The sequence below is a fragment of the Chelonoidis abingdonii genome, chromosome 4 (genome assembly GCF_003597395.2).
Source record: "Chelonoidis abingdonii isolate Lonesome George chromosome 4, CheloAbing_2.0, whole genome shotgun sequence".
NCBI lineage: Eukaryota > Metazoa > Chordata > Testudines > Testudinidae > Chelonoidis > Chelonoidis abingdonii.
The window spans coordinates 122,891,174-122,915,944 of record NC_133772.1 but is presented as its reverse complement, the minus strand read 5'-3'; the positions used below and the strand labels follow the sequence as shown (position 1 = coordinate 122,915,944).

The window sequence follows — 24,771 nt, the reverse complement described above, 5'->3', positions numbered from 1 at the left end:
CAACATTTTTTTGCAACTCTTAAATGAAAATATCTGAACTTTGCTTGGAATTGTCATAGTTTATAATATCAACCTGTCTTCTGTGATCTCAGTATATGTGATAGGAGTAACCAATACAATAATGGATGCAGCAAGCAGCCATGTATACATGAGGGTTACATTATTTGGAAGCATATTTCTTGTAGTATTTTTAAATCATATTTGAATATTTATTTTACAGGCAGTTTAGGACCCAACTCTACTCTCATTGGCTTTTAGTCTATTAGATACGAAAGAAGAGGAAGCTGATATTCATGTGGCAATTAGACTAAACAAAGTCCCCTTCTGTTGATTTGTTTTTCATTAGTGAATTACTTCCAAGAACAAAGTGCAGGCAAAATAATACAGGACATTGGGACTGCAGGATAGTTCTTCCCAAACCAACTTTTATCTCTGACAAAATCAGCCCAGAAGCAATAGAATACTAATAACCCTTGGTACGTTTGATTATCCGTGATATCTGATAATTCGCTGGCCTTATTTGAGAGCTTCCCACTGACTTGTAATGGTTTATCTGATGGCTAGCTCTCTGAGCTCTTCTCAAGCACAGTTACCCAGTAGTAGCAGCGCAAAGCATTTGACCGTCAAGACCCACTCGCATCCTCCCCCCCCCAAAAAATCGTATTTTTTTTAATTAATCATTTTGCGGTACTTTTATTTGCCTTCTGTTGTTTTTTAAACTTCTGGGTTATACTCAACTCATGGTTTTTCTCTGCAATCATGAGGGCTAAAAACATACCTTCTCTTTAGAAATGAAAGTTGAGATTCTCATGTACTCATATGGAGCAGGAGCTTTATGGAAAATATTGAATAGTGAGGTACTCATGAGATTTAGTTCAGGGGTCTCAAACTCATTCATAGTGGGGAGCATATTTTAATATGGAGATTCTTGTGAGCTGTCACCTCCACTTGCATAATATAATATCCCGATTAGTTTTCTGTGTAATCTAAGTATGATATATTTCTAGTTTCTTTTAATACAATTCAATAATGTCTAACTCTTAGAGATCTTTTCATTGAGAGCTCTCAAAAGGCTTTTTACAAATGGGGAAACAGACCAGTGAGTTGTCCAAAGTTGCTTAGCAGGCCAATGGCTGAGCTGAAAGTGCTTAGAATTTAGAAGCTGGAAACAAGGAGGAGAGCCAGTATCAGTCCATAGGCCATCATGGTTTGAGACTCTTTGTCTCAGTTTAATTGAAGGAAAAAGATATTCCTGTAAATGTGAAGCTTGCTTCTTATTGCACAGCTTACTCAGTGTCTTGTGATTTTGTTGAACCCTGTTCCCACTCCTTGACTTTGCTCCCCCTATTCTTTGCTATTGCAGAGTGAGTTGTAGCCTTTTCTGTGTTGTTTTAAGTAGCTTCCTCTCTCTTTCCCTACACTGAGTTCTGTTCTTTTGCTTCTCCCCTAGATTTCTGGTATCTTCTCTCTCACTCTGTGTTTTTGTCTTCATTTATCTTCTCCTTTCCCCAGACATCCTTCCTCTCACTCCCCAGACCCACATCTTCCAACATACCCTCCTGTCCTGCATGTGCCCATATGCAACCACACATTCACAGGCTGATTGCTGGTTCTCCCAGTTAAAGAGAAGTGGGGAGATACCACTCTGCTGCGTCTTGTCCTGAAGATACAGGCATATCCCTTGGATCACAATGGTCCTGTCTTTTTAACGTATAAAAGGAGCGGCTGCCCCCTGTGTTGCTGTGATTCCACAGTTGCTCCCTTCCCTTAGCAGCCAGGCAGCCACCCCGCCCCCTGTCTCTGTTCCCCTACATCACTTAGCACATTCATGCTTGCCACATCCCTACTAGCCTGAGGCAAGTGGATTTTTAAATCCTGGTGAGTGAGGTAGAGATAGCAGCAATCCAATCTGTTCCCTTTGCATTATGCTGCCCACTCACACTAGACAGAAAATCAAATATAGAAAACGTATTGTAAACACTTATTTAAAAATATTATAATGAAGTATCAGTTTTTCTTGCAGAAAAGCTGAATGCCTAGAACACCTGGGATTTGTAAATAGGTTCTCATCCAAGTACTAACTGGGCCAAGATGCCTTTAAGTTACAGAATTGTGTAAGACCAAGCAAACCAGGACCCGTAAGATAATCTGCTTTTCAGAAACCAGCCATTGTCTCAACGAGCAACTTGCCATGACTCCCATAACTTACTGATTTCCTATTGCACATGTGCATCTCCAGTATCAGTATCTGAATTTGTTATACAGTGAGCATTAACATTTCATAAAGTGCTTCTGTGGTGACAAGTTGAAAAGCATTTCTGTTTCAGGGAAAGGAGCTGCTTACCTCACTTCATGCTTACCTTACCTCACCTCATAAGATTCTATGCTGCTTAGGAAGTTTATAAAGTTGCTGTATACGTGGTCTCACTTATCCCAGTCTGTCCTATTGGGCAACAAACTGTACATGATTGTGGTCTGTATACTGACTAGCAGCTGTGAGCTTTCGGGGCATTGCACGGTGCCCCTTTCTGACATTAAAGAAACCTGCCTACTTAGGCAATTTCTTTAAACATCTGTAACATGTTCAGACTATATTTTATTTTCAAGACAGCACTTGGCCTCCATCTCAGAGTGGAGATGATGGAATCACTTAAATAACACCATTTACTCCGGTCTGGCTTCACAGGCTGATCAACATGCCTCGTGGTCAATGATATTAAAGGCTGCCCTGGGCAAACTCATTATTGTCATTAAAAGTCATAGTGGCAGTTGAGGAAGTGTGTTTTTTTTGTTTTGTTTTTTTCCCCTCACGCCCTGATCTTGCAAACACTTATGGATGTGAATAGTCCCAATGATTTCAGTGGGGCTACTTGTATGTGTAAAATTAAGCGGCTGTATGGGTGTGTGTTTTGCAATTTCTGGGCGGTAAAGGGGGTGTGATTTTTTTTTTTTCCCAAAGATGTCTAAATGATTTAGGAGCAAAAGTCCTATTAAAAGTCAATCGACCTTGTGCTCCTGAGTCACGTAGGTGCTTTTGAAAATCTCACCCTGGACTTAAAACTGCCCTATCTAGGAATATTCAAAAGAAACACCAGTTCTTTGCCATGGCCAGTTATGTGCCTTCAGTGAGTTGGGTGTGTTTTCCTCTCATGGGTTTTTTTTATTAATCAAACTTTTAAAGTCAGCTTATTTTCCAGCCACATTGTCATTCCTAGTATGTCCCAGTGATAGATTTGTGAGATAAGCAACCATCAAAAATATTTCCTTTTGTTAAAGTATGGCAGCAGGTGCCAAATAGAACAGCCAAAGCCAACATCTCTTCTTTCTGGATCTAGACTTTGGGCTAATGGGCTGTAGTATTGGACAGCAGCACCACTACGTAGTGCATGAATGGATTGGTTCATGTGGAACCTGGAGGACTTTGAACTACCCCTTCTGTTTGGTCAACTTCTCTTTACTGTTTGTTTGCTTCCCTGTGTATTGTAATGACTTTAATCACAAACCTAAGTATCCAGCATCCATCAGAATCAGACTCTCTACTAGTATTCTTTAAAGTATTCCCCATACAGGCTGCCCTAACGAGGACCTGGAGAGGCCAAACCCAGGTTCTCCTTTCAAATCTTGCACGTCTTGTGCTGTTGCACTGCTGGCTAATCTGTCTCACTAGGTACTTGTATAACCCCATCACCATCGTATTTGAGCACTGGTTTCAGTAACAAGGGCAAGTTAATCTCATGGCTGCAAACAACAAAAAAATGAGACGGTTCAAGTAAAGGTGATAGTATGGAATTCGTGTTGAAGTCCTATGTTTTTCTTAACTTGTGCATTAAAACTGCAGTCAGTGTGCCAAATATTACTGCTTCTGTAAGAGAGGATGAAGAGGAGTCTTGCCCATTTAGGCCAGTGTCAAATTTACCACTTTGTACCTCAGTACGTTTAAAAATCACCAACTGCACATGCGTATAGGTATCCAGTCTAATAGCAAAGCAGGACTTTGGCCATTTCTTCAATGGGAGAGACACTCTGTGATGTCTACACATATCACCCATGTTCAGTGCAAAGATGAATTGACGTGGTTGTGCTTAAAAACACACAAATACTCTTAACTGCTTACAGTACTTGTGTAAACTTTGACAAACAGTCACACTGTATGTCAGTTCCCCTTTAATTCACCTGTCAACACCAAAATTCAGTAAAAGCAGCAGAGAATCCTGTGGCACCTTATAGACTAACAGACGTTTTGGAGCATGAGCTTTCATGGGTGAATCCCCACTTCGTCAGATGCATGTAGTGGAAATTTCCAGGGGCAGGTATATATATGCTAGCAAGCAAGCTAGAGATAACGAGGTTAGTTCAATCAGGGAAGATGGCTCTGTTCTACAGCGAGGTGTGTAAAACGCAAGAGAGTGAGAACAAATGTTCTTATAGTTGGCAACCATTCAACAGTCTTGTTCAATCCTGAGCGATGGTGTCCGAGAGTTTGCAGAGAACCTGAGCTCAAGCAGTTCTACTTTGAGTTGTCGCTAGTTTTTGTTATGCTGCAGGACGATGCCGACCTTAAGCTAGCTTATAGGTGAGCCAGGGAGTTGAAAGTCTGTCCTACAGGTTTTTGTATGATTGGCATTGCTCTGAATGTCCTGATTCGATGCAGTCTTTTTATTCCTTTTCCGTAAGACTGTCCAGTTTTGTCCGATGTTACATACTAGCAGGGAATGCTGGCATTATTACTTGAGGATGGTGCGAGGTGAGAACCAGTCGATGGAATGTCCGCTGATCGTTACGGCCTGCTGAGGTGTCGCTGAGTGTAAGGGAGAAATTGGGCAGAGTTGTTATCGAGGTTTGTTGCATGGATTGCGTATGTCCTGAGGCTGGAGTTAACATCGACGCCTGGGGCTGCAATTGCTGGTGAGAAACAATACAGTATGTCAAAGTGTCTGTGGGCGAGGATTGCCTGCGCACCCAAGGCCTGTGATAATTGTGGGACATTGTCGGATGGGTTTGTAGATACCCTGATGATGCAGAGGGGTTGAGGCTGGGAGCTGTATGTATGCCAGTGAGCCTTGCGTTCTTCTTTCTTTGGTTTGTCTTGCAGTAGGAGGCTTCTGGGTACACGTCTGGCTCTGTTGATTTGTTTCCTTATTTCCTCATGCGGGTATTGTAGTTTTGAGAATGCTTGGTGGAGATTTTGTAGGTGTTGGTCTCTGTCTGAGGGGTTAGAGCAGATGCGGTTGTATTCAGTGTTTCCTCTGGAAGAGTTGTTAATGGCTAGAGTAACTGCCAAAGCAGAGTCCTGGATGCAGATGCCAGTGTTATTTAGGTGTCAACTGATAACACTCTGAACTAGGGGATTGACTGATCACAAGTTTTTTCAGATCACTTTTAAGGTGCATTGATGTGTTTTAACTTCCATACAGATTCTCTTAATCATTTGGGGCTTTTCTTTACCTGAGAAACAGTCATTTCAGTTCACCCTTGAGATTCAATTGTAGTCATTTCCTTTAAAACAAAGAAAACTTCTAGCCTCCTAATCTTCCCCCCCACCCCGCCCCAATCCCGATTAGTTGCTCTCTTGCATGCGCATGCACCTTTTATATATATCTTCCAATAGTTCCTAGAAGCATGGGCGGGAAGCTGTATGGGCCCCTGGTGCCTGGGCTCCAGCAATATTCAGGCCCAGGGGGCCCAGCTGTACCAATGTTTGGGGCCGGGTCTCTCCAGCCCCTCCTGCTGCCCCCACACTCCTTTCCCAAGTGTCCCCAGGCCCTACTTGCTGCCCCCACGCACCTCCCCAGGCCCTGGAGCGTCCCTGCCTCTCCCCTGCAACTCCACACTGACTCTGCTCTGCTGGCTTCCAGCATCAACTGCCACCACAGGGTCCTGGTTCCCCCACCCACTAGAAGCAGGGCAGGCTACCCTTCTGCCTTGGACCCCTCCCTTTTCTGGCGGGACCTATCACCAGCACAGGGCAAGGGGCAGCCCCATCTCCCACCCTCAGTGAGGCTACAGTGAGGGACAGCAGCAGGGGAGGAGGTGCACATGTGATGGCAGCCTCCCCCCGGCACCCACCACAGGGGAGGCAAGGGGGCTTCCTGGACCTGAGGGGGGCTCTAGAAGCAAGTGCAGTGACACTGGTGCGAGGTGGGTGTGCTGCTGTGTGTGGGGGGGCTCCCCCAGAGCTCACTGCTGCCGGCGGGAAGAGGGCTGGGGGAGTCTTGCTCTCTGGCCCCAGCCCTGGCGTAGCCTTCCTACACCCCAAACACATCCCCAGCCCTGCCCCACCCCAGAACCCACACCCCCAGCCAGAGCCCTCACCCCTGGACATCCAAACCCTCTGCCCTATCCCTGAGCCTCTCCAACACCCCAAATCCCCAAACTCCCTCCCAGAGCCTGCATCCTGCACCCTAATTCCCAGCCCAGGGCCTGCACTCCAGACCTCCCCTGTCACCCAAACTCCCTCCCAGAGCCCAACCTCTCACCCCTTCTGCACCCAAATTCCCTCCCAGAGCCTGCCCCATGCCTGTACCCCAATCCCCTGCCCCAGCCTGGGCCTGCACCCCAGACCTCCTCCCGCCAGCCAAACTTTCTCCCAGAGCCTTAGGCAGATGTAGGGGTGGAGTATGGGGGGGCGCAGGTTCTAGGCAGCACCAAAATTTCTACAAACCTGCCACCCTTGCCTAGAAGCCCCAGTTAGGATCTGGGCCCCAGTGTGCTAGACACTGAACACTCTTAAAATGTAAGACAGGGCTTAAATTTAATTAGGCAAGACAGAAAATGGTCTGTGTCTGAATGAGATTTCCTTGCATCAGGGACAGTCTAACTATATGTATGCTGCATACCCCTTGCTCTGGGAGTGCATAGTGGTTGTAGGATGCTGTTGCTTAGAAGTGAGGGAGTCTCTTGAATCGCCACATAGAGTCACCTAAAATGTGTTACGCAGAGTGGTATGTGGAGGAGTTTCCAGCTCTCTCCCTCCCTTTCATTGCGTGGCTGCAAAGGGAATATTAAGTTGTTAGTTTATTGTACTGTAAGTTTTTGTATTAATGTACTGAAATATTCAAATGCTTAAGAGTCCTCCTTGTACTGCATTATTGTAGTGTGACAGGATAGAGCTGATGCATGGCCAGTCTTTAACATTGGGTTTTCCCTTTTTTTTTTTTTTTTTCTTCTAGAGATCCACGGCCGACAAACCAACGTGTCAACAAGCACGTCGATAATGATGTCAACCTCCGAATCCAAAACCTGACCATCTTAGTCAGAAACATCAAGATTTATTATCAGGTGTGCCTTCTGCTCTTACTGGTGTCTGCCAAGGGTTGTGGTCTTTCCACTAGCACAGGAATTAGTAATCTGTTAAAGAAAACTACCACAGGAAATGAAGAGGAAATTGTGTTCGTGTAAAAACATTTTCAGCCATCATTGCCAGCACTTTGAGATACAGATAGAGCTAACTTTTCTAGCCTTCATGGCCCATCAGCAGATTTTAAAAATGAAGGAAAAAACTGAGTTTCAAGAATATGATAGCACTTTGATTAGCTGTGTCGATATTCAAGTCTTCTGCAGGATCTATGAAATAGGACTAATGTCTGAGGATATAAAACGTGTTTAAAACAAGTAGCATTGCTTTCAACCCTAGAGACATCTTGAAATGCCAAGGAATATTAAAATGGTCCTGTACATACATAGTGTGTTTAAATAAGTCTCATGAAAGACTGACCACATCAGCTCCCATTCCTAGGTTCTTCTCATCCACCTGCATCTCTCCTAGCCATATGCTGTACACTAGAGGCAGCTGGGTGGAGTGTTGCATCTCTTGAGAGTGTGGGAGAATAATGGTACTTCATTAACTTTAATTACAGTTCTGTGGCTTGATGCCACTAAAGTAGAGAGATACTCCAAAATATTACTGCCACCAATTGCTATCTGTGCTACAGAGCTTGCTCAAGAAAGTCTGAGAGGGATTCATGCAGAAGAAAGTAAAATAGAACCGATGACTTTTAAATGCAAGTTACAGCAGCATGTCAGGAGAGTAGATTGTGTAGCTTTTTGATCTGAGGTGGTATGTTGGCATTTTATATATTTTTGAAGACAACAAACGTATGGCTCAATCATTTAGCATTGTAGGTATTGCTGGAATGGGTCGTCATTCACTTAAAAAAAAATAACTTTAATTGTCCCATTGAGTTCTCTACCCGAGCAGGGAAATCCCATTTCCTCAATCTTTCAACATAACAGGATGGGATTTCCTTGTCTGTCTTTGTTATTGCTTACTCAGCACCATAGATCTGTACGAAATTTTACAGACATCAGAAGACAGAGACAGACAAGGTGGGTGAGGCAATTCCCCCCCCCCCCCTTTTACTGGGCCAACTTTTGTTGGTGAGAGAGACAAGCTTTCGAACCACCCAGATTCTTCTTCAACTTGTCTGTCTCACCAACAGAAGTTGGTCTTATAAAAGATATTACCTCACTCACCTTGTCTCTCTAATATCCTGGGACCGACATTTCTACAACTATGCTACGTACAACATCAGAAGACACGGTCCTTTCTCCACGAAGTTTGCAGTCCAAGAGCCTGTTCCTTAGTTTTCTGAGAACCCTAAGCATTTAGTCTCACTCATGGAAATTCAGCACCTTGCAGCAGATGATCAGGCCCTTTGTTAGACAATGTATGAACAGAGGCTAGAGCATGGGAGAAAATAAACGTGATTCAGAATTATGTGACCTGGCTTGTTTAGTGTCTTGTTGGTTCTGGGTTGTTGGGTTTTTTTAATGTAATCTAATCCTGCCAGGCACTACAGTAATACCTTATAACACACTTTCTTATTATTTGTAACAGGGAGCAAGAGTTGTGGCTGGAGATGGGAGGCATAATAATAAGACTCTAGCCATATTCCAGAAAAATCATTCTAGAGCATTACTTTGTCAGGCTAATGTATCGCCGTGCCTCAGGAATGCGTATCCTGCATGTAAATAGTGTGATAGCAAAAATTAATTAGCTTGTTCTTGAAAATGTTAAATAGCAAATCTAACAAATTAGATTTTTGTATCTATACACTACATGTAAGGAGCTCATTTCTCCTTTATCACATCAAGATCTTTAGGGCAAATCCAAGGCCTCTTGTTAATCTAAGAGAGATTCCCTTTTAAATGACACTGCATAACCTTCAATTCCCAATAGTCTAGAAGGAGTGAAAGGCTGTTTGTGCAGCAACCTGTGCAGTTCTATATATGATTGATATGCAATGTCACATTTCTACTATTGGTGGTTGTATTTTGGGGGATTTCTTGTGTGTTAGAAGCCCAGCTAGTGTATATCATTTGAATTAAATGATGGTTGGTTGTTACAAAGTATACCCAAGGCATCTAGAATGGATATTTCAGGATGTGCTAGAAAATTTTGCCATCTAAAACTTTTCATAGTAATTATTGTGAAACCTCTCCTCCTTTGAACATTTCTGTTGTTTTTTTAAGTAGCCTGAAATTAGTTGTGTTTGTATAGTTGACTAATCTAAGTCAATAGCTTGAGATGAGACTAGTGTGTTACTGACAGAAAACATCTAATCAATTTCAGTGGCGGTCTGGAAGTGGGAGGGAAGGTTCCCGACAAACAATAGAAGCACAAATTGCTGCTTCCTCAAGGGAAGCACAAGCTTAAAAAACAGCACGTTGGCCTTGGGGAATTCCCTTCGCTTTCACCAAATGGACTCAAATCTCATTTACAGCTAATTCCTTGTGTTTGGTGGGGGGAATGTATATGAGGGAAGTGAGGGTGATTATTCTTTTATGTATTATTAAACAAAGGGTCAGAGTGGGTGTGTCAAAACAAAAGCCTTTTCCCCCACCCAAAGACAAGCAAGAACAGAAACATAAGTTCATGGTCCCCTAGTCCCTGTGTTTTGTAGAATAAGATATCAGTAGCTACTAAAATTAAACTATTTTAACATATCACTCAAAGGCTTTATAGTTTTTTGGGGTCCATATAAATGTCTAACATAACTGTGCTCAGTATACTTGATCTCCTTGTTAAAACAAAATTTATTTCAGTATTTGGTGATATTCTTCTAAAAGTAGAGGTGGGAGTAAACCAGAACCCTGGACCCAAATGGCTCCCCACGACGTTAGGACATTCCAGATCTGGATCGGAACTTTGAAGCACTATCTCTCTAACAGGTCTGAATGTAAACCCTGTATCTGAAAAGAGCTGGGTATCTGGGAAATATGGATCTAGATCTGACCTTTATGGCTTGGACTTATCTCTTTTTAAAATTTTCTTCACTGGGCATAAATGGGATGAGCAAATGCACTAAAGAAACACTTTTTTACACTGGAATCAGAACAGTTTAGGTGGCTCTCATGTTCACCTGGTGTTTCAATTGCTGTTTTTGTTAACTCTGTCAAAAGCAATTAATCTGTGAATTCAGTGAATTTATGCCAGCGCTTACAGCAGCACAAAACCTTGATCACTGAGGGCTGTAAAAAAAACAACCACCAGTGCTTTGTGTCATGATTGTTGCAGTAAAATGGGGAGAAACATTGACAACTTTTAAGATGAGAGAATTTTGAGTTGGCTAGTTCCAATTTTTTATTTTAATGAGAGTGTATAAAAAAGGGTTAGTCCTGGTGGCAAGTAAAATCTCTACATTTCCCAGTGAGTATCCGCACTTTTACAGGCTCTGTAATCATGGCCTGTGAGAACTTGAGCTCCTGAAATGAAGCAAATTAGTCACTTTGTTGTGGGATTTCTTGAGCAGAAATCTGTTAAAGAGGATCTGCCACTAATTCCATTTAATGAACATTGTGCCACTGGCTAACAGCAAAAATGCTGGTAATTAATTTTTTGAACTTTTGTGACATTTTGGGAAGGCTTTTCTGAGGGAGAATGTGAAATGTCACTGTCAGCTCTGTGTGTGTGTGTGTGTGTGTGTACATGTGTGTTGGAGGGTGTGTTTGCACTTTCTAGCTAGTGCTTTGATCAAGCTGATGGTTCAGAGCATTGGCAGCTTTCCACTGCCCTTGTTGATCTGCGTAATTGTATGTCTTTAACGAACTGAAAATCAAAAAGGAATCCTAGAAAAAGTGGAAACATGGATGAAGTGCTTAGGAGGTGTACAAAAGAACACAAGGATGTAGAGACAAAACCAGAAAGTCTAAGACCCAAAATGAGTTAAACCTTGTAATGCACATAAAAGGCAGTAAAAACGGGTCCTTTACATACATTAGGAACAAGTGAAAGACAAAGGAAAGTGTTGGCCCACTACTTAGAGGAGAAGTTGACCTAACCTAATAACTGAGGACATCAGGAAGGCTGAAGTGTTTGATGCCCATTTTGCTTCAGTCTTCACTAAAAAGGTTAAAGTTAGCAGATACTCAACACAATTAATATGAGCAACAAGGGGGAAGGAAAATAGGGTAAGAACAGGTTAAAGAACATTTAGATAAGTTAGATGTATTCAAGTTGGCAAGACCTGATGAAATTCATATTAGGGTACTTAAGGAACTAGCTGAAGCAATCTCAGAACCATTAGTGATTATTTTTGAGAACACATGGAAGACAGATGAGCTCCCAGAGGACTGGAGAAGGACAAACGCAATACCTATCTTTAACAAGGGAAGAGATGTGGGGAATTGTAGACTGGTCGGCCTAACTTTGATTCCTAGAAAAATACTTGAACAAACTTATTAAACAGTTTGTAAACAAGTAGAGGATAAAAGGGTTAAGATGCAGCCAGCATGGGTTTATCAAGAATAAATCATGTCAAACCTGCCTAACTTCCTTCTTTAACAGGGTTACTGGGGAAGCAGTATGGGATATATCTTGACTTTAAAAATGGTTACTGTCCCATGTGATGGTCTCATAATCAAAACAGGAAAACGTGATCTGAAATTACTATAAGGTGGGTGCACATCTGGCTGAAAGACCAAGAGTAGTTATCAATGGTTCACTGCCCAACTGGATGGTGTTTTTTTAGTGGGATCCCTTGGGTCAGTCCTGGGTCTGGTACTATTCAATATTTTCATTAATGATTTAGATAATGGAGAGAAGAGTGTGCTTATAAAATTTGTAGATGACATCAAGTTGAGGGGTAAGATGTAGCTAGGACAATGGCAGGAGAACTTGGGGAAAATCCTGAGTATAGACGCACCCTATTCTATTCTGTTTGGTTCTTATACTGAATTCATCCCCATAGCACCCTTTACCACACTGCAGGTAATGCTTTATTTAGCGTATAGATGCTAGCATTAAACCATTGTCAACACCAGTGCAACTGCATTCTTTACCAACAGTGGGTACAGAATGTGCTTGTGTGGACTAGGCTTTGGAGCGGTTATTTGAAACAAGCCTGGGCTGGGGCAGACTGGCAGGGCAGCCTGGGGAAGCTTGAAGTGTCATGCTTCCTCCATTCTGTGCTTTGGCCTCTGGATCTGACACCTTTTATGGGCAATGAAATTCATTTTGATCATAGTTTGAGAAAATTAGAAGCAACAAAAGGATCTGTTTCCATATCTGCTAGATCATTAACTTTCAGACATGCCAATATTCACTCAAATGGCACATACTGCATCACAAAAACCCCTACAGTTTGCATAAAAGCTTGTGGTTGTGGGAAGAAAAGAATTAACGTTATCATCACTTGGCTAGTGTCTGTGTGGTTTTGAGGCATATCTTTCATTTGAAGAATGCAGATTGGAAGTGCCAGTGGAAGAAGCACTGTATGTGGTCACTGCTACATTTTGTTGCCTGTAGTTCCCGTAGTTGTGACCACTTAGTCCTTGGACAATTTCTTGACATTTCTAAATGGCTGGAAATAATTTTGCATTTAAAAAAGAATTGCTGCTGAGACACAATTCTGAAACCAGTTATACTCTCAAAATGGCTCCTGTGCAACTTCCACAAGTAACTCAAACCTTAGAAGTTCCATTAATAATGGTGGGAGGAGTAAATATGAAGTCATTCACTGAATGTGCAGAAAGAACATTATATAAATCGTATTGCTGCAAATCCAAGTTCTGGTTTTGGTTCATAGCTTGTGTCCAATAGCTGTGTTGCCAGCTGTAAACAAGTTTTTATATACAATGTGCCCCTTTGTTGAATTTACATCTCTCTTCTAATAGTAAGAAGACCCCCAGGGGTCTCTGATTTGTTGCTTAATTAATAGGCCTCTGTAGATAAACTTTATTTCTTAGTACTACTACATATCTGTATTTCAAGCTCTCTCTCAGTTCAGGAACTCAAGGGAGGAACTTTTTTTTTCTTGAGTTTTAAAATCCAAGCTTGTAAACCACAATATTTGTCTCTTCTCAAGACCACAGTTGTAACAAATAATAGTCCCTTATAAATTCACCCAAACTACTTTGCTGACTATACGCTATGGGTTTGTCAATTTCCTCTCCAAGGTGTATGCAACTGAGAGCACGGTTTGTTTGTAATATATATTTAAGTGCCTGAATCAGTCTCACATGTGTAATTTTGAACATTAATGTGCCTCTCAAAGATAACAGATTTTAAACTGTGATAACTTGTAGCAGGATATGAGGAAGGTAAGGTATAGAAGCTGAGATGCTTAGTACCATAAATGTTGTTACGTATACTGGGATAATTTAGTATCAAGTACTTGTACTTTTTACAAAGGGGTAATTTGGTCAAGTGGATTGGGGGGTAGGAGATGTTGATTTTAGTCCTAGCTCTGGTGGTCACTTTGGGCAAGACCTTTCTGTTTTCTGTGCCTCCATTTCAGCTCCTACCCTTTTTGTCTATCTTTATTTAGATTGAATGTCCATGGGGCACTAACTGTCTTATTGTGTGTTTAGGCAGTGCCAAGCACAGCAGGACCCCAGTCTCAGTTACGGCCTCTTGACACTACTGTGATGCAAATAAAATTTGTGGTAAGGTTTTCCATTATGGAATCACAGAATGTAGGGCTGGAAGGGACCTCAAGAGGTCGTTGAGTCCACCCCCCACGCTGAGGCAGGACCAAGTAAACCTAGACCATCCCTCACGGGTATTTGTCCAACCTGTTCTTTAAAACCTCCAGTGACAGGGATTCTACAACCTCCCTTGACGTCTACTCCAGTGCTTAACTATCCTAAGAGTTAAAGTTTTTCCTGATATCTAACCTAAATTTCCCTTGCTGCAAATTAAGTCCATTACTACTTGTCCTACCTTCACTGGAAATGGAGAACAATTGATCACCGTCTTCTTTATAACATAAACAGTACTACCACTGAGCCAGTTATTCCCTGTTTTGTAGTTATGCATTTAATTTTTTTTCCTTCCTGAGTGTAGTATTTTGCACTTTATTGAATTTCCTATTGTTGAATTCAGAACAATTCTCCAATTTATCAAGGTCATTTTGAATTCTAGTCCTATCCTCCAGAGTGCTTATGACCCCCCCACCCTCCAGCTTGTTGTCATCTGCAGATTTTATAAGCGTACTCTCCACTCCATTATCCAAGTCATTAATGAAAATATTGAATAGTTCGGATCCAGGACTGACCCCTGAGGGACTCACTAGTTACACCATCCCAGTTAGATAGCAATCCATTAATAACTACTCTTAGAGTACAGTTTTTCAACCAGTTGGGCACCCACGTTATAGTAATTTCATCCAGACAATGTTTTCCTAGTTTGATTACGATACTGTCACAAAGGGTGGTATCCCTTTCTAAAGTCAAGATTTAGCCGGTCTTCTGCTTCCCATGTAGGCCAGTAACCCCATCAGAGAAGGAAATTAGGTTGGTTTGGCATGATTTGTTCTTGACAAACCCATGCTGGCTGTACCTTAACCCTTTTATCTTCTCCTTACTTACAAACTGATTGTTTAATAATTTGTTCCAGTATCTTTCCAGTTATCAAAGTTAGGCCAATCAGTCTAATTCCTCAGGTCTCCTTTGTTTGCCTTTCTCCAACCTCTGGGAGCTCGCCCATCTTCTGTGCATTCTTGATAATCGCTAATGGTTCTAAGATTGTGTCAGCTAGCTCTTTATGTACCTTAATATGAATTTCATCAGGCCCCACTGACTTGAATGCATCTAACTTATCTAAATATTCTTTAACCAGTGCACTAGCTACGGTATGAAATACGAAGTAGACAGTATGTTAAATGGATACTAAGGAGCCATTCATATATTGTAGTCAGGTGTGCCATGTAAGTGAATTCTTTGTTCTGGCACAGATTTCTTGAGTGAGCAGGCAATTACTTAATCTCCCAGTGCCTCAGTTCCCCATCAGTGAAATGGGGAACTAATGGTACTGCCCTACCTCACGAGTGTGTTTGAAGAAATAAGTATACTAAAGATTGTGAGATGGTCAGATAGTACAATAATGGGGGGCCATAGAAGTACCTTTTATAGGTAGATCCTGTCGTAGCTTTCTACTCAGATTAGAACCTTAGCGTTCATAAACTGAGAAGCTAGCATGAAACCTCCAAACTCAATTACCAGCTTGGTTCTTATCTCGCTGCCACCATCCAAAATTTCCAGGGTTTTGGCCCCCTTCTGGTCTCCCCAAACCTTCTCTGGAGAGACCCCCAAGACTCAGAGACTCTGAGTCTCCCACCAAAGGGAAAACAACCTCCTCCCCTTGTCTCCTCCTTATCTCATCCCCAGCTCCCCCTCCCTGGGTTATCCTGGGCGATACTGTACTTAAACTCCTTGAATGCAAAACAGAGAGGGCAATTTACCTTCCCCCCTCCTTCTTCCCCTGAGGCTATGCATTCAAACCTAGTCAAGCTAACACAAAGAGATTTCCCCCCTCCCTTCGTTCCTTAGCCTTAACCAGAGAAAAACCTCAAACAGGTTTTAAAAAGAAAGCTTTATATAAAAAAGAAAGAAAAAGACATAAAAATATCTTCTGTATCAAGGTGACAATTATACAGAGTCAATTGCTTAAAAGAAAAAATATGAATAAACAGCCTTATTCAAAAAGAGATACAATTTAAACATTCCAGCACACACACATGTAAATACAAAACAAAACATATAAAAGCCTATTGTTTTGCTACCTTTGTACTTACAACTGGGAAACTGAAGATGAGAAGCTTACAGATAGAAAAAGATCCCCTCTCATAGCTGAGAGCCAGACAAAGACAAAGAACCAAAAAAATTCCCTCCCCTGAGCTTTGAAAAATCCGGTTTCCTGATTGGTCCTCTGGTCAGGTGTTTGGTTCCCCTTGTTAACCCTTTACAGGTAAAAGAAACATTAACCCTTAGCTATCTATTTATGACGGATCCCTAGACAGGTTACTCATCTGTACAAGAGAGAGGATCTGATACTGTGTAGTGAGATTTATGCCATCTGTAACTCTGGTGGAAATAGACAAATTAGCCATTTGTCCCAGAGTGTGGTGGCTAATTTGGAAAGATATCAATATTTTGGGAGCTACTATTTCAGATGGTACAGGGATCCCACCACATGTCATTGAGAATTCTGCTGTTACTTGTTGGCTGTGATTCTAGGATGCATTGTAGCTGATATATTGGATTATGTCTGAAAGCTTAATACAGCACTGAACTTTGAGAGGCACATTTTTCCCTCTTGAGGCTCTGCATATATTTTAAGCCTGAATGAAATGGTGACCTCAAACAGATGGTGGGGAAAATAGCTCAGCTTTTACACTTCTTTATGCCCCGTAATTTCCTGGAGCTGGAATATAGGAAGGACAGAATAGGCTGGCATGTGCCTGGGTTAGTTATGTCTTTGTTTTGGCTAATCAGCTAGGAGGGTGTGAATTCATTGTACAGACAAATGGGGAAACCAAGCTGAGATAGCAAGGGACCTCATGTGTGCTCCTATAATATAAATACTAAAGGATGACAATGAAGATGACTCTGAATTTAGGCTCATAGCTTGAATGGAATGTACTTGGAGGAGAAGAGCTGTGCTGCTGTCATCAGCTGCCTCTTTTGTTCCGATCCAAGGTTTCAGTGAGTTTGTTGTTCTAGCCTGTGGCAGCAGTTGGTTAAGGTTGCCACATCAGAAGTAGCGTCAAAGGGGCATTATTCTGAAAGCACAGGTGGGGAGGTGGGATGATCATGGTGGGCTCCAGCACCCACTGGACCTGAGGGTGCAAAAATGGGTATTGTACAGCTTGAAATATCTCTCTGGCTTTTATTCAGCACTTCTTGATTTAACCCACGACATTTTATCATCAACGGGGGGGGGACGCTAGACAGCTAAAAAAAATAAGTGAACATTTAATTTAGGTCTGTACTAATTTGAATTTAACTGGTGTAAATCTTCTGTTTAAGAATTTAATTTATTCTAGTGTTAACCTAGTAAACTTTTGCACTACAACGTGCGAGAGTAAAACCCCAGGGCATTTTGCTACCTTCCACTACCATATCTATTGTGAGTTTTTTATTAGGTTTAAGGCATATATCACTGTATCTAGACAATCTCATCAGACTCAACATGCTTTTGACTCCATTCAGCTATCTAGATATAGGCAAAATTCCCATTTACATCAGTTGGAGTATTGTTTAGGTAGATGCTGCAGCCCTAGGTTCCCTATAGCCTAAGGAAGCTACAATTTCAGATATATTGGAAAATATTCTGTCTGCTCTGTGCAGTGTATAGTAGTAAAGGGATTAATTTTTGCTAAATTAATTGTTTATACAGGCAGACCTCAACTTTACGATGTTTGACTTACCATGAATGGCACTTACGACGTTTCTGAATTGACACCCTGATTCAGCTTATGACAATTGATTTCAACTTTACGACATTCAGTCCCGCAATGGAGTGGATTGTGGTCTGAATTACGACATTTTGACTTACGAAGCAATTTTCAGGAACCAATTGTGTCATAAGTCCAAAGACTGCCTGTAATGTCTGTTGCATAGCTATAATATCTGCAGCTCTAAAGGCCTGCTTTGGTCAGTTGTATTTCTGTAATGGGTTCCATTTAATTTACCCTTTTGCATACAGATATTTTAAAGTGAAGTCTACATGAATTCCATAAATTAAAAAAAAAAAAATCTTCCAATTGCACAGCAGTTCCCTAAACAAAGGATTTCTGCTTTTTCTTAGCAGGTCACAAATGGAAATGATATTTCTTTGATTATATGCACATTCTATCAATGAATAATTTTATGTTATAATCTCAGAAAACATAATCTGTATATATCGACATATGTAAATGGTGTATATGACACCGTATTAGATCCATTCTGTTTTAGGTGCTGGTTTCCCTATAAATCTAGATTAATCTCCTGTACAGAAGTAGTATATAAAGAGGGGAATTAAAACCTTAATCCTGCAATGTCATGTGCACCCCATTGACTTTAATAGGTCACTGCATGAGCAAAGGGTTCTGCCTGTGTCTGTGAGTTTGCAGGATCAGGGCCTATGACTTCAGCTGTATCAGCACTTAATCTTAAAAGTAGCAGTTACTTGGCCGTTGTTTTAACATAGGCTCTTCCCCCCCTTCCCCCCCCCCCCCCCAAAAAAAAACAAACAAAAAAAACAAAACAAGGAATTGGACCTGCAAACCATACCTCCAGGGTGTTTTTTAATTTTGGAAAAAAGCTTGCACGATTTTATTTATTTATTTATCTAACTAACTCATAGGCATTCCAGAAAAGGAAGTTACTGTTTTTAGATTTGCTTTTGATACTGTCCTATGTCTCATGCAGTTCATTGTTGTAACTGGCCAACAACATTTTCTTGAAACACCCAGTCTTCATAGCAGGTGGAGATCCTGCTGGGGAAATGGGTCAGTGGGGTTTGCTGAATTGTGTGGCTGATTGCCGCACCTGGATATAAAGGAGTTGGGAGTGACTCTCTAGAGAGCGGATGTAGAGTGTGGGCTGAGCAGACCTGGTGTAGGAATGGAGCAGGTCGGGGAGAACACTTGAGCTAAACTTTGTTGTTTTGTTAATAAAGGCAAGCCTTAGGAACAAGGTGAAATTTTGACACTACAGAGCATGAACTTTGTGTCAGAATTGGTTGTGAAGGGCACCTGTTCACAAGTGTGTATTTTAACTGAAATTTTGTCATCCACTAATCCCTAATACCCAATAATGCTTCTGGGTTCATGGGTTTGTTTTTTAATGGGGAAGATTTTTAAAGACACCTCTTACTTTAAAAAAAAAACAAAAACAAAAAACCTCAATAGCTGTGCTAGCACAATGTCTGTTTCTTGTCTCTCTGAGATAATTTGAATGTGTGCACTGATGGTTATGCTGTCTAAACCACACAGCATGTAGCAATCTAGATAAATCCAGCAGCTAAGGAGTTAAGCTATTAAATTCTATCAGGCCCTAATCTGGCCAATAAAAGTCCCTAAATAAGAATCTGTTCAGCAGACTGAAATCACCCCTGTGGAGCTGTCACTGTCTGTCAGTTTAATAATTAGCATTATTAAAAGTCCCTAGATACTTACGTAATCTTGGGTTTTAGTATTTCTAAAGACATGGATAGAGGCCATTAATTCTGCTATTCCTTTTAAAAATCAAGTCCACCCCTTATAAAGTAAGATATCATGCACACTGCATCTAAATACCTCTCTCCATTAACAACTGAGCTGTTGGAATTATTGAATATCTTTAAAACCTTTTAACTAATAAGCTTAATCCTTCTCTCAGGAAAATGGATCCAATTTGTTGGATTTAGTCACCTCATGTTAAATGGCTAATTTAAAATATTTGCCAAATATATTTGCTTTGAAGTTTAAAAGCAAGAGAAAAAGTAAATGTCATTTTTTCCATGGCATATTAAATATATATTTTATTTTTTTTCAAAAGCTGGCCCAATAGACTGATGCATAAAAGATCTACCAATGTGTTCTTTGGAATGGAGTCCAATGTCCAAATGATGTGTGTGAAGAGACCTACTTCTGTGAACCCCTTTGATGCACAGTGGGTTAGAGGAAGGAGAAGGTCATATTGGGGTTAATGCCTAGTTTATTTGGAACAGCTGTGTTGCAGTAAGACTAAATGGCTGTAGTCCCACGAGAACCATAAGAATTACCACTAGAAAACAGTGATGGGTAAAACTTTTCTCTTGCAAATATTCAATCCAAAATTGTCAGTTTATGAATTATAATAGACCTTTTTTAGGATACCTGTTCAAGACTGATTCTTTAGAACATTAGCCACCATACTTGAATGCAGAGTAAGGTGGAATTCAATTTTTAAACTACCTTTTAAATTTACTAATTGCATGTTTTGCTTTAAAGTGAGTTTATGATCCAAAAAATGAGCCTCCACACTTGCTCCTTGTGTGTATTTCAAGTCATACCAGCTTATTTTAGTGACAGAAGTATCATTCTGGGGTTTTCTTTACTGGTGATCATCCCTGCTAGCCCTCCTGAGCCAAAGCAGCTAAGACAGAGGGAGGTGGGTTATTTTCTGGCTCACAGAGCCTCAACAGAATTCTTAATTAAATTTCAGTTATAGCATCTTTGTTCCTGGTAGTGACACTGAAAGCAAACGGCTTGACTTCCTGGTCCCAAGCTGAGTCCTGGTCTACACTACGAGTTAGGTCGAATTTAGCAGCGTTAGATCTATTTAACCCTGCACTTGTCCACACAATGAAACCATTTTTGTCAATTTAAAGGGCTCTTAAAATCGATTTCTGTACTCTTCCCTGACAAGGGGATTAGCGCTGAAATCAACCCTGCTGGGTCGAATTTGGAGTAGTGTGGACGCAATTCAATTGTATTGGCATCCAGGAGCTATCCAAGAGTGCTCCATTGTGACTGCTCTAGACAGCACTCTCAACTCGGATACACTGGCCAGGTAGACAGGAAGAGCCCCACAAACTTTTGAATTTCACTTCCTGTTTGGCCAGCATAGCGAGCTGATCAGCACAGGTGACCATGGAGCTCTTTTGCGATTCTAGGATTCCAGCATGGACCGAACGGCAAGTACTGCATCTGATCGTTGTATGGGGAGACGAATCCGTGCTAGCTGAACTTTGTTCCAAAAGACAAAATGCTGGAATATTTGAAAAAAACCCAAGAGCATGAAGGACAAAGGTTATAACAGGGACCCGCAGCAGTGCCACATGAAGCCTACCAAAGAACCAGAGGCAAATGGCCGCTGTGGGTCAGAGCCCCAGAAATGCTACTTCTATGATGAGCTGCATGCCATTCTAGGGGGTGCACCTACAATTACCCCACCCCTATGCTTCCCTCCTCCCTCACCCTTCTCGGGCTACTTTGACAGTTATTCCCTCATTTGTGTGACGAATTAATAAAGAATGCATAAATTTGAAACAGTGACTTTATTGCCTCTGCAAGTGGAAATCAAAGGGGAGAGGGGAGGGCGGTTGACTTACAGGGAAGCAGAGTGAACCAAGGGGGTGGGTTTTCATCAGGGAGAAACAAACAGAACTTTCACATTGTAGCCTGGCCAGTCATGAAACTGGTTTTCAAAGCTTCTCTGATGCACAGCGCACCCTGCTGTGCTCTTCTGGGAGAGCAGCCTGAGGCAGAAGCCTCCAGTTGGCATGATATTCCAGGCAGGACTGAATCTCCATTAGACGAAACTTAAAGAAGAAAATGACCTGGAGTCATTCCCATTTTTGTCCAGGCGCCCCCGACCTCACTGAGGTTGACCAGGAGCACCCATAGGACAACGACAGCAGCTAGCAGTCGTATTGTACCATCTGCCATCCGCAAGGCAAGGCAAGGGGATGCTGCTGTGTAGCACTGCAGTACTGCATCTGCCAGCACCACCTAGGAGACGTACGGTGACAGTGAGCTGAGCGGGCTCCATGCTTGCCATGGTATGTCGTCTGCATGGGTAACCCAGGAAAAAAGATGAGAAACGATTTTTTGCCATTGTTTTCACGGGGGGGCTGATGACATGTACCCAGAACCACCCGCGACAATGTTTTTGCTCCATCAGGCATTGGGACCTCAACCCAGAATTCCAGTGGGCAGCGGAGACTGCGGGAACTGTGGGATAACTACCACAGTGCAACGCTCCGAAAGTTGACACTAGCCTCAGTACTGTGGACACACATCGCCAACTTAACGTGCTTAGTGGGGACACGCACAATCGACTATATCAAATCGATTTCTGAAAAAAATGAACTTCTATTAAATCAACCTAATTTAGTCTGCAGGGGTGATAATGAGAAGGTTTTATTAATATGGGCATGTTTTATATGAGTAATTAAGAAACCATAAATGTGAGTTCTCTTAATAGTCATTTTTCAGAGCAGAACCATAGTGTAACTTAAAATAAGTTACCCTCTCCTACAAGTTCATGTCTTCAAGTTGCTTGTTGGCTTTTGCCCCTTAAAAAGAATGCATGTATTTTTTTAGGTTTTCATGAATGTGAAAAGCCCAGGGTGCAGCCACCTTTTGCCTTCAGTGTCATGATTTGTGGGTTTTGTCTTCAGCGTCATGATTTGTATTTATCTGAGTAGCATGTTGATATTTCTTTATGGTTTTATGTGCAGAAGGCATAAGCTGATGCAAAACTGGCAGCTTTTGTTACTGTGTAAGAGTTGCTTACGTTTCAGTGCCTGAACACTTAATCTTGCCCTCCAATTCCAGTCCTACGGAGAAAATAAATCCAGTTAGTTCCTTTTCATTCTCTAACTTGGAGCCTGATCATGAGTGCTGCTGAACACCTTCAGTTCCTCAGCTGGCTTCAGGTGAGATTCTGAGCAGCTCCCATGACTGGGCCCTCGAGCAGTTTTCTTTGATACACTTTTGTGTATGGTTAAAAGAAAGCTGGATGCCAGGTCACGGTTTACTTTGGCTCTTCTCCCTGACAGCCTGTTGCAATCTTAAACACTTGTCAAGGTACTGGTCATAGCTTATTAAAACTAATTCTTTCAGTGTTTACAGCAACTGGTTGGATACCTGAAACCATCCTTATCAATTGTTTTCATCTTTGTGCACAAGTGGGTTTCTCAGGTTTGCTCAAGTATGTTAGGTTGATAATGCATCTCTGCCCGTCTTACCAAAGAGAGAGCTTTTTTTAGTTAGTCAGTGCTATTGCCTATTTCTACAGTGATCTTAATACCGCCTTTCTGTTTTCCAATGTCCAGAATTAGGTCAGACCTATTTCTTCAGTCATTTCAGCAAGACTAGATAGAAGTTCCCTTAACGTGATCCTAGGTCATGCTTTAATTCTGCAGCCATCTAGATATGAAACATGAAGGAATGGTTACATGACCAGTGATCCTATTCTCCTGGGTCTCTGGTGATTTATCTCCAATACCAAATTCAACAAAATCAGAAGGGTGGATCTACTCAGTATTCATGGTGGAAGCCTCATATATTGGACTAACCTAATCTGTGTCCTAGTATATATAGAAAGATAACGTAACCATGCGTAATTGCCAGCCTCAGTTTATTTGTAGTTGGCTATCTGCTTTGCAGAATGATATGCAAATAGGCAAGAATCTGAGTGCCCTGGTTTTGATAACTTGTAAAATATGATGCTTATCCAATAAATGTCATGAAATCTAGCATTTGGGGTGTTTATGTATTAAGTAATTAGAGAAAGTCTTTAAGTTGGTGACAGCCAGGTTACGCAGCTTAAAAAAAAGCATGTTTAAAATGAACTGCTGCGTTTTGTTACTCCGTGTACCTGAGCATTAGCATAAAAACAGGAGTCATAGCACACCACTTGTCTGAATTATGCTACTTTACAGATGCATGTAGAAAGTGACTGAGAATATGGAATGCTCACCACACTTGTGGGTTTTAAAAGCTTGCGTAATATAAACAAATCCATATGCAAGACCTATTTTGTAGCTTGAACTGTATGATTTTATTTTTTTTAAGCAGAGGCAAATATAACCTATGAAAGCAAACATGACGGGATTACAGGTCTCCTTGCTTCCCTGTTTGTTTTCTCCTCCCAGGGCTGCCAAAGCTGCTGTGTGGCTGACTACCACAATAGTCTTTTTTTTTTTTTTTTTTTGTATGGTAGTAGCAACAGTTGTTTTTCTTTCACTATGGTCACAGATGTCAATTCTATGCCTGTACAGTGCAAACAAATGGCAAAAAGGAGAACTGTGTAATATTAGAGACAGCTAAAACTTGTAAGTAGTCTTCTCATCCAATTCATGATTGCTGGTTATACTGTCACCAAATTAATATCTGTGGGTATTAGAAAATGTACAAGAATGTAAAGGTCGGAAAATGCTGAAATTGCAGTAAAATCAAGAAATGCTTTATAACCAGATGTTCACTTCAAACACTGCAAGAAAATAATTCAGAAGTATGTGATGTTTCAGACTTCAGTATATCTGATTTTTGAAAAATACATAAATATTAATATATTGGTACTTTTAAAAAAATTACCTTGAAGTATTTTCACTATAGTAGGCTAGTTTTATGTTACTGTGTTCCTCCATCCCCAAACTGGTCCAGCAGAGAGCTAGTTTGTCCCATGGTGCTGACGACTCCTCCCCGATTCTAGCTGCTAAATTACATTAAAACGCAACTAAAATATATTTAATACTTTCCTATTGCTCTTCCTTGAAGACAGCCATTGTAGTTGATACAAGCATGTTACATGGTTACAAATAGGAGGAGTCTGTGTAATAGTTAGGGCCTTACCAAATTCACGGCCATGGAAAAACATGTCACACAGTGTGAAATCTGGTCTTGTGTGCTTTTGCCCTATACTATACAGATTTCACAGGGGAGACCAGCATTTCTCAAACTGGGGGTCCTGACCCAAAAGGGAGTTGCACGGGGGGAAGGGGTCACAATGTTATTTTAGGGGAGTGGTAGTATTGCCACTAATAGTTCTGCGTTGCTGCCTTCAGAGCTGGCTGGCCAGAGAGCAACGGATGCT

The 24,771-nt window shown here is 41.4% G+C and overlaps 1 protein-coding gene across 1 annotated transcript in view; it reads left to right on the top strand.

Moving 5' to 3' along the window:
* The window catches only part of CCDC88C (coiled-coil domain containing 88C), a 143,351-nt gene that overhangs the window by 6,593 nt on the left and 111,987 nt on the right, over positions 1 to 24,771 (top strand). The window contains exon 3 of the mRNA XM_075065860.1: positions 7,170 to 7,278. Within this exon, the coding sequence (XP_074921961.1) occupies positions 7,170 to 7,278 (109 nt within the window). The remainder of the gene's footprint in view (positions 1 to 7,169; positions 7,279 to 24,771) is intronic.